Genomic DNA, 14,017 nt, shown 5'->3' on the forward strand with positions numbered 1-14,017 from the left:
TCAGATTGCAGAAATAAAACTTTTTATGTTCAAATGTTCAAACTTTTTTTTTCTCGAGATTGACCCATTTAAAAAAAATAAGTTAAACTGTGTACTTTTTAGGAATTGAAAAATCATCTCAAAATTGTTTTTTTTTTTGCTGGTTTTTTCACTCATGAAAGTGAGATTAGATGAAATACTATGAAAATCTCTCTTAAACTTGAACAACAATCAGTGAATGATACGATTTTTTCTTGAATTTCACTGTTGTATTCTTTCAAACTTTTTCTATATACTTACTAAGGGAGAAAAAATAGAGTTATTCGTGTCATCCACGGTTTTGCTCACACTTATCTAGTGATTTTTTTTTACGTTAATCAATACCTTTATAAAAATCATCATATTTTTTTAATTTAAAATAATTGAAGGTGTGAATTTTAATCAATTTTGAAAAGAATATTTTCCTTATTGATATGATGTCATCAACGAAGTTGTTTTTAGAGAAAATCAACTATTTCAAATATAGCAGACTAAAAATATATTTTTGAACCAAAATTATGACACTTGCCCTTGTGAAAAAACCAGGCTTTAATTTTCAGATAAATCTCCAAAATATATATATATAAAAAAAAGGAAATTGAAAAATTTGCCTACAAAGTAAGCATAAACGCAAATTTTCCAATATAGTTTAAAGTGATTTTTGATTTATAGTAGATCTGCTTTCCTGAGTGCCAAAAACAATCAATATTTTCGATAATCTTGCGTCAAAATTGATATCTGAAAAATTGCATTTTATTTTCAAATCTTCCTGAAAGCCAAGCAATTCTCTACAAAGTCGCGCGATATCTTTAAAAAAAATGTTTTGGAGGCTTTCTTATGGTTAAAGAGGAAATTTTAAATAATGGGTTCATCCCTACAAACCTCCATAGTTTTTTTTCCAAATGAAAATGTAGTGTCTTCGGCAAAGTTGAATGATGAAAACAAAAAAAGTTACACTCTTAAAATATTTACCCATTTTTTTAATGGAATAAATAATAAAAAAAACTGTTTTATTTAAATATGTTTTTAGGTGTGTTTTACGGTATTTTTTGCATGTAAAATACACTTTTCATGAAGATAGGATTTAAAAGAAAACATGGTTTTATAATAATAATGGAAATAAACAAACAACAAATGTAAAAAATATAAGGTTAAAACCAACATACCCTAAAATAAACGATTTCGTTTAATAGCCATAGGGTTGAAAGAGATTAAGACCTACATTTTAGTAAATATATTTAATGAAAATTTGAAAAAAAATCTCTTCCATTTTAATGTCAGAACTAAGAAATTGGAAAAAAAAGTTGCCGAGAAAAACCTAAAAAAAATTGTTGAACAAAAGTTCCTTCAGACTTCAAAGTGTAACATTTCAAAAGAGCCAAAAATAAAGGCCAAAAGTGAGCAAAATAATTAACAGGTTCAATTTTGCAATACATCTTGTTTAACTTATTTTTTGAAATTTAACACAATGGTATACAAAATAAAAAAAAACTATAATTTTGCAGTTTTAAACTTTGATTTGAAGCAACTTTTATGTCAATAAAATTCTTCTACAGAAATAAAGAAAAGAATAACCAAATCAATGATCAGCTCTGTTCAAAACCGGAAAAAAATGTAAACTAAATTTGACAGAAGTTGATAAACAAAAACACAAAAAATATGCCACAATTACCTACAAAACAAGAGATAAACCAAAATTGTTGTTTTAAAACTTGAGCTGATTTTTAGATGTTGAAACATTGGTTAAAATTTTACTGTTGAAAATAACTAAAAAAAATCCCAAACCTTTTTTTATAACCATTGGGCTGTTTTCTAGATAACCCAAAAATATTGTAAAGCGTCAATAATAAATACCAAGGTTGTTAACGATAAAATTATCGAGGTTCGATAACGATAACGATAATTTTATCGTTTTCACTGTTTTAGAGTTTTTTTAATGAAATACTTAAACTTTCACAAAATACCGTATTTTCTCGAAAATACTAAAAAATTTATAATTCGCGATATGGGTATCAAAGATTCGAAATTTTGCATGTATTTTGACTGTTTTAGAGTTTTTTTTTATGAAATACTCTAATTTTCACAAAATACCGTATTTTCTCGAAAATACTCAATTTTTTATAATTCAAAATATAAGTATCAAACAATTCGAAATGTATTTTACCTGTTTTAGAGTTTTTTTTTAATGAAATACTAAAATTTTCACAAAATACCGTATTTTTTGAAAGTATTATTTTTTATAATTTGCAACATGGGTATCAAACGATTCGAAATTGTGTATGCATTTTCACTGTTTTTTGAATGAAATACTCAAATTTTCACAAAATATCGTATTTTCTCGAAAAAAACTAAATTTTTTATTAATTCTCAATATGGGTATCAAACGATTCGAAGTTTTGCATGCATTTTAAGTGTTTTAGAGTTTTTTTTAATGAAAAAGCAGGTAAAATTTTGGATTTTGTTTTTTGTAAATCTAAGATGGCGGCCAAAATGGCGGTAATTAAGTATAATTGAAAAAGTGTATTTTTTTTTAATAAGCAATCTACCATTAAAATTTGACTGAAATGTGGTCGCAGAACTCGAATTTGATGTTTAAAGTAAGAAAATAATAAATTTTACGAAAATTCAGATACTCGAAGCATCAAATAATCGGTTCAAGACTGTAATAATAATAATTCTCTCTAGGTATTGAAACAAAGCTTGAAAATTAACAAACCCGGCATTTGTTCTTTTTCCAATCATTTATCAACTTCGACAATGAGACAAGATTACGAACATTTAATGGTTTATTAAAAAAAATAAGATTTTCAATTAGATCAAAAATCCATGGTTAAAATATCCAAACCGGGTAACTCACATTCTTCAACCAACTTTCCACATCAACAAGCCATCCAACACTCGTCGATTCGTTCCGCCATGTCGAAACCCGAAAACGTGGGGTGATCGCCTGCTCTTGAACAACAAAGCAAACAGCAACCACTTCCGGCAAAGGTTCAATTTCAACCCTGCTCCCACGACTCCGTGCTGCCAGCGCTAACGATCTGTAACGTGTCCGCCGGGCGATTTCATCAAACCATCAAATCGGGGGGCGGAAAAAAAGTTTTCATGTTCTTTGGGGGAAGGAAAACATGTTTCCTGAGAGATTTTTCCTCCCAAGCGAATCAAGCGAGCCCGTTGGGTCAATTTCAATCAGCATTCAAAAGTCCTGAAAGGCATTTTTTTTGTCTATGCTTTGAAGTGTAAAAAATAATACTTCAAGCCACAAGCAGGTCCAATCTCTCTGAAGTGTGTGCCAGTTGGTGCGAGATGTTTTCCAACGGCCTCGAGGGATCGCCAACTAGCCGCACTGTGGAATAGCATTAGAAGATATTGATTCTTGCTTCTGAGAAATTTTTCTTCAGCTTTTCCGAGCAGGTCCAAGTGTTTTCTTTGTGTTGGACACAATTAGAAAAAAAACAGAAATTTCTGTTCTCGTCTCGTCATGGTCAAACAAAATTCTCCAACATTTTTCACAGTGTCTTGACCCGTCCCGGTCTGTTTTGGTGTAGCGTCCGTCGCCGTTTTTATTTCGCTTCCCTTGTGGGGGGTGGTGGAAATGGCAAATTATCGACGCTTTTCCGGGGGTCGTTTTCCATGAATTCTTTTCCCCATACATAAAAGAGTGACACCATTTTGTGTGAGCGTTTGGCGGGGAAGCGTTTCGCAAGACGACGATGGACTCCGGTTGGTCGTTTGGAATCGGAAATGGAAACTGGAATGAAGATCGGAGGTGAGACTGGGGTAAAAGTTGGAGAGGGAAATTGTATCGTCTGAAAAGAAAAACAATGCGTGAAGCGAAGGACGTCAGAATGATTGTCCATTTGGATGGGCTATTTATCACTCATTGGTCTGGCTCGAAGTACATAAATCAAACTCTTTTCGGGCGAAAGTTTTTGTTTTCGAGAAGGAGGAATAACAATTATCGTCGATTTGTAAATAGGTACGAAACGAACAACAGCTTGACACTTAAAATTCTGATAATAAAAAATAATCAAACATTAAAAAAAACAGCTTTTTAAATTAAGTTAAGTAAACGATTCGTATATTTTTTTATTCACCCCTCAAAGTACTGTATACAAAAAAGTATAAAACAAAGTTTGACTATTCTCACAATCAGACAATCAATTTATAGAAAAACCTAAAAAAAAAACATTATTGAACAAATAATGATAAATAATATCAGAAGTTCGCCCATTAAACACTTAGCCTAATGACGTTTAGTTGCGGTCTAACACCCCCAGTCCCCCATGTGTGTTTCTATCGACTGTCATTAGCAGCAGCGTTCTACCATGAAAACTAATACTTTCTTTTTCTCGATGTGAGCGTGTGCGTGTGCTTACCCAAACAATAACCTTTTGCGACATGCTCGAGAAACAAAAAAAAACGACGACCAAATAACAATAACAATAACGATACTAATCGCCAACCTGTGCGCGTCAACTGTCACGCCACGTTGCACAAATTATCGTGAAACAACACTCCCACACAAACACACACACACGTGCAGCCTATCCTTTTGGGACCGATAACGGTAACGATAACGACTCTCGCAACGGAACCGGAGCGAAATTGATGAAGATCTCCTCGTTTGTAAGGCAGAAGCAGAGGAGCAGATTGTGCCACCACCAACACTACCATCGGCATCATCATCATTACCATAAGTTGAGGGTGTGTGTTTGTGTGGAGCCCGCAAATCGAATCATCAAAGGAAGTGGTCCTCATCGGCACTTGAGGTGTGTCATTAAAGGAGGAATTCCGGAAGGACGGTGTCTTCATGGGAAAAAGTTCGAAAGAGTTTATTGAAAAAGGATCATTTACGAAACTTTCCTTAGACTCCCAACACATTTAATTTTTCAAATTTAAAACTAAGGCAAAAACAAATCAATTGCAAAATGACGGCAAAATAAAACAACAAATAACAAAACAATTTGAGCGAAATATTATCAAAAAACAAGTAAAAGTATCATAGAATCACCGAATCACGATTTTGTTTGCAATATTTGTATCTCTGACATAAAATAGAAGATGACGACCAAAATTGCTTCATTGAGACACTCTAATATTATATTTTGTAATTCATTAGACAACGCACTGCTCGAGTTCAATCAATTTGAGGTCAATGAATTTAAATTTAAACAGAAAAATTTAGATTGCAATTCGAGGGATTGTGATAACGAGTATAGTATTTATGTAAAAATAAATTTAAAAAAGAGGGAAAATTACCATTACATTGTCTTGCTACTTTTAATTTTCCCGTCTTTTATTTTAAAGTTTTTTGCTATTTTTTGCGATTATTTTTATTGCGATTTAATTTTGCCCATTTTTCAAATTTATTTAACACTTTTAATGCCATTGTATTCATCCTAAAAATTTCTTAAAAATTCCATTGAACAGCAAAAAATTTCTGTGTAAAATCTCATGCAAAAGCATGCACATCACTTTGTGAGCAAAAGCATGTAATATTGTATGCGAAAACGTGTACACAAAAAGCATGTACAAAAGAAAAAAAGACTTTGCACGCCCCAAAAATAACATCAATCTGGTGAGAGTCATATCCAGATTACCAAGTCCGCGCCCCAACCATCTCGGCTATTTCGCCGCTGTAAAATTGTCTGAATCAACACGGATGTACACTGCAAAAAATCCGATGGTAAAATCGCATGCAAAAGCATGCACATCACCTTCGTCAAAAAAGACACTTAATAATACACACTGCATGTACAATTTTTGTAAACACAAAAAAAAAGTTGCAACCGGGGGGAATCAATCCAAGCACCAAGGACTGGCGCCTTAGTCCGCTCGGCCATCTGACCGATAAATAATGGAAAGGATAAACGCATATATGAGCTTGACATTTGGGTCAAGTAGGTTTCTTATACTGATGGGCTACATATTTCAGGGTGTAATATTACATAGAATTTCATAAAATAATGCAAAATTTATTTTAAAACCCAGACCTTTTACACGCAGCTGGATTACTACTTTATTTGCTGTGTAGACAAATACAAAACAACCGGCAAAATGAAGTATAAATCAAGTCCAACAAAGGAATAATGAAGGCATAAAAAAAAAACAAAATAAAGTCAACATAAAAGCAAAAGTAATCAAAATAAGGAATTAAAACATTGATTTAATATTTTATATTTTTATCTGAAACTGAATAAATACCAGAAACGTAAAAAAGAGTAAAAATATGCAAACTAATGGTAAAATAAAAGTAAAAATGTTAATGTAATACAAGAAACAAATGAAAAAAGAAAAATTTTGGTAAAAAGGCAACATTATTGGCAAAATTAAAAAAACTGAATTCCAATTCCAAATTAGTCAAAAAAAGGTTTTTATTTGATTTAAAATACATTATACAGTGTATTCTGGTTAGTTTACAATCGATTCTACAAGTTTTTTTTAAATGAGAACTGAAAATTAAGTCAATAATTAGTTTTTTGCCCCTTGAATTTTTAGGAACATTTTGAAATTTGGCATTTTTACAAAAACTAGTTTCGACATACATAACACATGATTGTTGATGTTTAAAAAGTAGCACTCACCCGAAAAAGCTCATTAAAATTATATGAATTTGGAAACAAAAAGAACATTTGTTTTTTTAATGAAATGCAGCGTTTTCGAGTTAAAGCCACTTTAGGTTAAAATTTTCATTATTAAAAAAAAATCTGTTTTTTTTTTGTAAACATAGGAAATAAATGAGGATATCATTTCCAAAAAAAAATATATTTGAAGAACTACAAAAGATCTCTCTTTTTTGGACATAGTTAATTCGACCGTCGGTTGATGAGATAAAAAAAATTGGCCTTGCAAAGAATTATAATTAAGAGAATGAGTTTTTTTTCTAATCGGCCATCAATTTTCAATCGATGATATCTTGGAAAGTGATGAACCAATTTTAAAATATAAATTGTTTTTTTTAATAAATTAAAAAAAAACACGACTTACATTTAGAAAAGGCAAAATAATTTAATTGAAGCCCTCTTGAAAAAGTATATTTTAAAAATCTAAAAAAAATCCAAAGGGTTAAAAAATTTAACACGAATTTCACTGTTTGTAATTTAAAAACGTATCAAAAGTTTCCAAGATATTATCGATTGAGAAAAAATACAGTGAAAAGTCGATTTGCGATAACGAAACGTAAACTGTAACGTTATTTTTAACATTTTTGTTACCATTTACAGTAAAACCAGGCTTGAAATCAGAAATCAAGTTATTTAACTCTTTTAAAAAAAAGTATGATAATGTTAAATAAAAAACGTTACTTAATCCACCTTTAGGTGGTTGGTGCCTTCCTCGCATTCATAAAGTGTATACACTACACAGCCTCAAAAAAGTGTATAAATAACACCTCAAAAAAGTGTATTGAAAACACTAAAGTACTTATAAATTTTGATAGGGTTGTCAGATATTCAATCTTGTGGACTCGTTGAAAATGTTTTTTGATTACCTATCGAACGATGGGTCGCATGATAGATCCGGACGACTTTTTCATCAAACTATTTGAGATCCGGCCTCAAAAAAGTTTATAAATAACACTTAAGTGCTCATAACTTTTGATGGGGTTGTCAGATCTTCAATCTTTTGAACGCGTTGGAAAGGTCTTTGAAATACCTTTCTAACAATATATAGCATGACGGTTTTCTTACAAAAATCACCCTTGTTACAATCTTTCGATGTTTAGCTAAAATCTTTTTTTAGCATAACTTTTGAAGTACTTTTCTAGACTTCATAATATTAACTAGGGTCTTGTGGGACCAAAACGGGGGATTGAATGGGACCAAAACTGTTCAGATCGGTTCAGCCAGTCCAGAGATAGTCGTGTGCATATTTTTAGGTGCTCGGACTTACAGACATACACACGCACAGACATTTGTTCAGAATTTGATTCTGAGTCGATAGGTATACGTGAAGGTGGGTCTACGAGGTCGAATTACGAAGTTCATTTTTCGAGTGATTTTATAGCCTTTCCTCATTGAGGTGAGGAAGGCAAAAAGGGAATTTTAAATAATAGTGAACCATTTTTTACTAAATTGTCCTCATCTACAATTTCTAAAGACGCCAAATTGACAGCCAGCTGTCAAATTGTATGAAGACCCAAGCAACATTTTGTGTTGCGTATCCTTGATTGCAACTATTTCGTAACAATCCAAAGTTGCTGTTCGGCACGACGCCGAATGTTTTGCCCAGATTTGCGCAACTGTCACCCAGTGTGCGCGAGTCCAGCCCTGCGTCGCTGTCAGCGACGGCGCTGCCAACGTGACAGCGTGAAACGACGCAACGACGAAAACGGCGCGAGCAGAAGCGCGCGCAAACGAACGAGCGGAGAGGGAGAGAGAGCGAAAAGTCACTCCGTTTCGGGACGCGAACGAGACACGTCGCGCAGTGTAAATAAAAATCGGAAATTTGAAAGTTTTGTGAAGTAAAAGGTGAAAAACCAAGTCCCAGTGTTTTTATCACTCCAGAACCGTAATACAGTCCACCCGCAGAATCCAGTTGGGGGATTTGGCCCCAACATTTGGTCACTTCAACCCGGATAGACATTGGCCTATCGAACAGACCGCCGGAGGTCGAATCGTCGCGAGTGTCACGAGGAGGAAGAATGCTCCGGTAAGCAGAAGTCCGCGAGCAGTAATCCGGAAGACGTCGATTCCCGGAGGGCGTTCCACGCGGCCCGGAACAGCGTTGGAAAGAACCGTGAGTCTGTGTGATCCAGCAGATCGACGGTCCGGAACGTGCGTGTGGTGGAACCTGCAGCGCGTAGTGCACCGGGAGCGGTCCCATTGGCCGCCGAAAGCACAGCAGTGAGCCGGAAGTGGTCGTTGGCCACCGGCAGATGAAAATGGACGTTGTGAACGTTGCGAGGAAGGTGGTCCCATTGGCCATCTGAGCAAAAACAGTGAAAAAGTGTGTGTGTTGGCGGAAGAAGGACGTTCGCGCCATCTTGTCACACAAGGAAAAGAAGTGTGCGCCGCCATTTTGTCGCACGAAGCAAATGTGTTCGTCGGCGAGAGATGGGCTTGCGCTTGCGACGCCATCTTGTTGAAGAACAAAAGTGTGTGTGTGTGTGTGTAGGTGAGAGTTAGCGTGTGCCGCCATCTTGCTGCACGAAAAGTGAAAGCCTCGGCGGATGCGGTCCCATTGGCCACCCCGAGCAGAACCGTGCGTGGAAGGTGGTCCCATTGGCCACCCGAGCAGGACAGTGTGGAGTGAATAAGTTGAAAGCCTCGGCGGATATGGTCCCATCGGCCGTCCCGAGCAGAAGTGCGTGGAAGGTGGTCCCATTGACCACCCGAGCAGAAAACTGGTGAAAAGTGAACGGCACCTGGCCGTGAAAGTGAGTACTTTTGGGAAAGTGATGGAGTGCCGCGCAGCTCTGTGAGCAGAGTGGTGCGCAGAAAAGCCCTGACGGAGGTCCCATTGGCCACGTCAGGCAGAAGTTCCGACGGGTGGACCCGATGTCCACGCCGTGAAAAGGAGCTAGAAGAGTGGTCCCATTGGCCACAAGGTGAAGTGTTGTGCGTTGCTCTGTGAGCAGGGTGACGTGCGAAAAGCCCCGACGGACGGTCCCATTGGCCACGTCGGGCAGGAAGTTCCGACGGGTGGATCCGATATCCACGCCGTGAGAAGGAAAGAAGAGTGGTCCCATTGGCCACGAAGAAGCCCTGCGTCTGTGTGGTGAGCCAACGGAGCAGCGTGCTGAAGAACCCGTGGTCCCATTGGCCACGCCACACCAAAGAAAAAGTGAGCGCGAGGCGCAGAAAACTCGAACAGAAAGTGACAAAAGTGACCTGCTACAAGAGCAGCGAAAAGTGCAAGCAGTGCTGCGACGCAGACTGCAAAATCCCGAGCAGAAGAGTGCTGGTGAGCCGGCAGCTCGAAGAAGTGATCCAGTGTGCCCAGCTGGAAAGAAGAAGAAGAACCAGTGCAACAGGACGCTGCCGCTGTCGTGTCGTCCTGAGCGCGGCCACAGCGGAGCAACAGATTCCTGCGCGAATCCAGAGCAGATCCCGACAAGATGGAGCTGAAATCAGCGCGTTCCTTGGCCATCAAGCGAAACTTCATCAAGGGTAAGATTTCGCGGGTCGTGGACAGGTTGAAGGCGTTCGAGGAGAACCACCAGCTGCCTTCATTTGCCCAGATCCAAGTCTTCGTGTGGAACGTCGAGAAGTACTACGGCGAGTTCAACAAAGTTTGCGACGATTTCAAGGTGAGTGACGCCGACGCTGGTGAACGCTTCAACCATGACATCGAATGGGCCAGAGTGGTGAGTCTGGTTCAGGAAGCCAACCTGCGGATTGTGGCCCTGAACAACGCACTGCTGTCCCAGCCCGTGCATGCCGCTGTTCCAGAGCAACAGCAACATCTGGTCTCGGAGGAAGAGACCAACCGAACTTCGCTTCCCACGATCGAAGCTCGTGGCGAAGGCGATTGCTCCGGAGCCGGCGATGTTCCGGATGAGGTGAACGCCGAGAGAAGCAAGGCCGATCATGGAGACCCAGGTGCATCTGACTCCAAGGTAGGTGCCTATTTTGAACCCTGTTTGAGTCCGCCCGTTTCGGACTGCGAACGTAGCGAGCCGATGTGCAACGGTTGCCGCTCGGACACCGACTGCTTCCCGGTCCGTGGAGATCCGGTCGAGCAGTGTCAACCCATCGAAGAGTCGAACCCCGACCTGAGCAGCCAGAAGAGGTTGCCAGGAGAGTCTCACGAGCCTGAGACTCAACCCGCAGTACACGCGATACTGCCACCCGAGGAACCTGAAGTGGTTCCGCACGAGTCCTCGTCAGATGACCGAGGTAGTGCCGAGACAAAACCCGGCCTGTGCAGCCCCCAGTGGTTGCCAGGAGATTCTCGCGAGCCCGAGAATCGACAAGAAGAGTCGTCCGAGGAACCGGCAGTGGTTCCGCATGAGTCCTCGGCAGCAGAACGAGGTAGTGCCGTGTCGGACGACCCAGCAGCTGTCCCCATGCCGGAGCCAGCTGAGCACGTCGACGTTGTGCCAGACGTCGACACGTGCCAAGCAGTGAAGGGGAGTTCACTGTTGCCAGCCGTACCTGACGAAGAAAACAACGAGGAAGGTGCACAATGCGGATGCACCGAGCCAGCAAGTTTGAGCGTCCAAGTGGATTGGACCACGAACCAGAACGCGATGAAGGCCAACAAGAACACCGACATCAACGAAGACAAGCAGAAGAGTACGAGCCACGAGAGCGCTACGTACCGGTACAGCCAACGGACCGAGCTGTACTACAGGTGCTGCCGCGACCGCATCGCACGGTCAGGAGCCGAACGTGTGGATGAACCCGGAAGAGCTGTGGAGAAGTCGGCAGAGCCTGCAATCTTTAGCAGCACCACGAAGAGACCCCGATTGGTCTGGGACCCAGGCGTGGAGTTGAACGCAGCGCTTCGCTCCAACCAACCGTAGACGACCACCACCATGCCAGCAAGTGCAAAGGAGTTGCTTGCTCGTCTGGACGCTATGGACCTGGAACCGCCAGCGTTCGACGGAGTCTCCCAGTAAGAACGACCGACACCGAACCAGCGTGTTGGTGAGTTCGAAGCCGTGACGCCTCAACCCGGGGGGAGAATGTTCGGCACGACGCCGAATGTTTTGCCCAGATTTGCGCAACTGTCACCCAGTGTGCGCGAGTCCAGCCCTGCGTCGCTGTCAGCGACGGCGCTGCCAACGTGACAGCGTGAAACGACGCAACGACGAAAACGGCGCGAGCAGAAGCGCGCGCAAACGAACGAGCGGAGAGGGAGAGAGAGCGAAAAGTCACTCCGTTTCGAGACGCGAACGAGACACGTCGCGCAGTGTAAATAAAAATCGGAAATTTGAATGTTTTGTGAAGTAAAAGGTGAAAAACCAAGTCCCAGTGTTTTTATCACTCCAGAACCGTAATACAGTCCACCCGCAGAATCCAGTTGGGGGATTTGGCCCCAACAGTTGCTATGGCAACATTCTTACAACACTTCTGATGACATAAAAAGCGCACAAAATGGTATGTTGACAACATTTTGCCGCTTGTATTCATTCTAGTTGCAACGACATTGCAGAAACAAAATTTGGTTGCAAAAAATGTCGGTAAAGTAGTTTGTTTTGTTGCCATCATGTTTCCATAATGTTGCCGTTTATGTTGGACAAAACAAAAAAATAAAGGTGCCTCCGTCTGGATTCTGGCCCAATACCTCCAGATTCCCATTCCAAGCCTTTACCACTGAGCTACAGACGATTTGATGAACAAATGAATGGTTGGGTTGAACAGTATCTAAGAACTGCCATTTCAATTATATTCTCATCACAAAACATGACTAAGTCTAATGTTGCAACAATGTAACGAATTAGTTTGTTATATGTTTCCAAAATAAATTGTTGGCAATTTAAAGCGTTTGTAACATTTGATTGTTTTGTTGCCGAAATGTCATACATATGTTCCCGTATTATAACAAAAAAAAAACTAGACTTAATCAAATTTAGAATGTTTCCAAATGCTACTTGGGGACTTATATTGCCCCAAACAAAAAAAATCTGTTACAAAAAAAATTTCAAAAAAAAAACTGAATTAGGAAAGACACAAAATATAGAAACTGAGTACATTTTTTGATAATAATGTTGATTTTGTAATTTTCCTTTTCAGATTGAAAGATGTAACTTAATTGTTTCTTACTTAAATTTGAAAGTAAACAAAGTGGTTAAAATTTCATTATTTTGTAAGGATCAAAATGTTTTATCCAAACCATTTTCAAAAGTTCCACCCAAACAGGACATGGTACTGCACCGACGATACGGGCTTCCTGATTAAGGGAGCTTCCTTTGATGGTCGTGATTGTTTGGCATCAAACCGTGCTCCGTCGAGGTGCTGAGCCCGGCTTGTAATGGAACACTTACGACTATCGTCGAGGACTAGAGCAAGCAAGCGAGCTTTGAACGAAACTCTCCATTCAGTCAACAGATTAGAGGGCTGAGCTGTGCCGAGTGCGCCCTTACTCTCAAGTGCCGTTGTTGTGCTGAATGTGGTGTCATTAATTTGTGCGGCGCATTCCAGTGGAACAAAATAAGGATGTGTGCTACACTGTTTTCAGACTTGGCCAGTGATGAAAACGATACAATGACAGGCTTTCATCTTATTCTCTGAACATTTGCATTTGTGGTGGGTTCGTGGCGCAGGGGTAGCGGCTTCGGCTGCCGATCCCGATGATGCTATGAGACGCGGGTTCGATTCCCGCCTTATCCACTGAGCTTCTATCGGATGGTGAAGTAAAACGTCGGTCCCGGTTTCTCCTGTCTCGTCAGAGGCGCTGGAGCAGAAATCCCACGTTAGAGGAAGGCCATGCCCCGGGGGGCGTAGTGCCAATAGTTTCGTTTTTTTTTGCATTTGTGGTAGAGCCATCTCCTTTTGAGAACAATCGTATTGGGGAAGTTTTTTTATAACAATTTTTAAGTGCACACTCGTCACACAATAAGACACAAATTCGATTCGAAAAATGCATCAAAAGCTCGTTACCAAGCAATCCCTCACATTTCGCTCGCGATCACAACAAAAACACCCACACAAGCTCGCAAACATACTTTTATATCAATCAATTTATTCTCTCCGAGCGCACACACACACACAGAGGGAAACATTTCATTTGGCGCTTGGCAAATTCGTTTCGGGGAAATCTATTTTTCAGAAATTGAACCTCCGTTCTCGGCAGCGGTCTATTTTTTTTTCGTTCGCGTTACGTTCTTCTACAGGGCCTTGCAGAGCATTTTGTCCCCAGGTTCTTCACGAGTTCCGGAGGCTATGTTGTGATGTTGCTGTTGGGGGGTGGTGTTCGGAATCTAGGACAGAATAAAAAAAAACGCCATGCTGGAGGAGCAAACTTGCATGGCACTATGGCATCTGCGTTTGCCCTTTGCGTGTAAAAGACCCTTGGCCGAGGGGGTTCTGAAGGAAATTAATGTTTTTTT

The 14,017-nt window shown here is 39.9% G+C and overlaps 2 protein-coding genes across 3 annotated transcripts in view; one reads left to right on the top strand and one right to left on the bottom strand.

The window, feature by feature from the left end:
- Window positions 1–14,017, bottom strand: part of LOC120418183 (furin-like protease 1) — a 404,647-nt gene that overhangs the window by 338,058 nt on the left and 52,572 nt on the right. The window lies entirely within an intron of this gene.
- On the top strand, window positions 10,079–11,488 carry LOC120418184 (uncharacterized). The gene has a single exon (XM_039580485.2). It carries the CDS (start codon window positions 10,079–10,081, stop codon window positions 11,486–11,488), a length of 1,410 nt encoding a protein of 469 aa, XP_039436419.1.

Source organism: Culex pipiens, chromosome 3 (genome assembly GCF_016801865.2).
Source record: "Culex pipiens pallens isolate TS chromosome 3, TS_CPP_V2, whole genome shotgun sequence".
Taxonomy (NCBI): domain Eukaryota; kingdom Metazoa; phylum Arthropoda; class Insecta; order Diptera; family Culicidae; genus Culex; species Culex pipiens.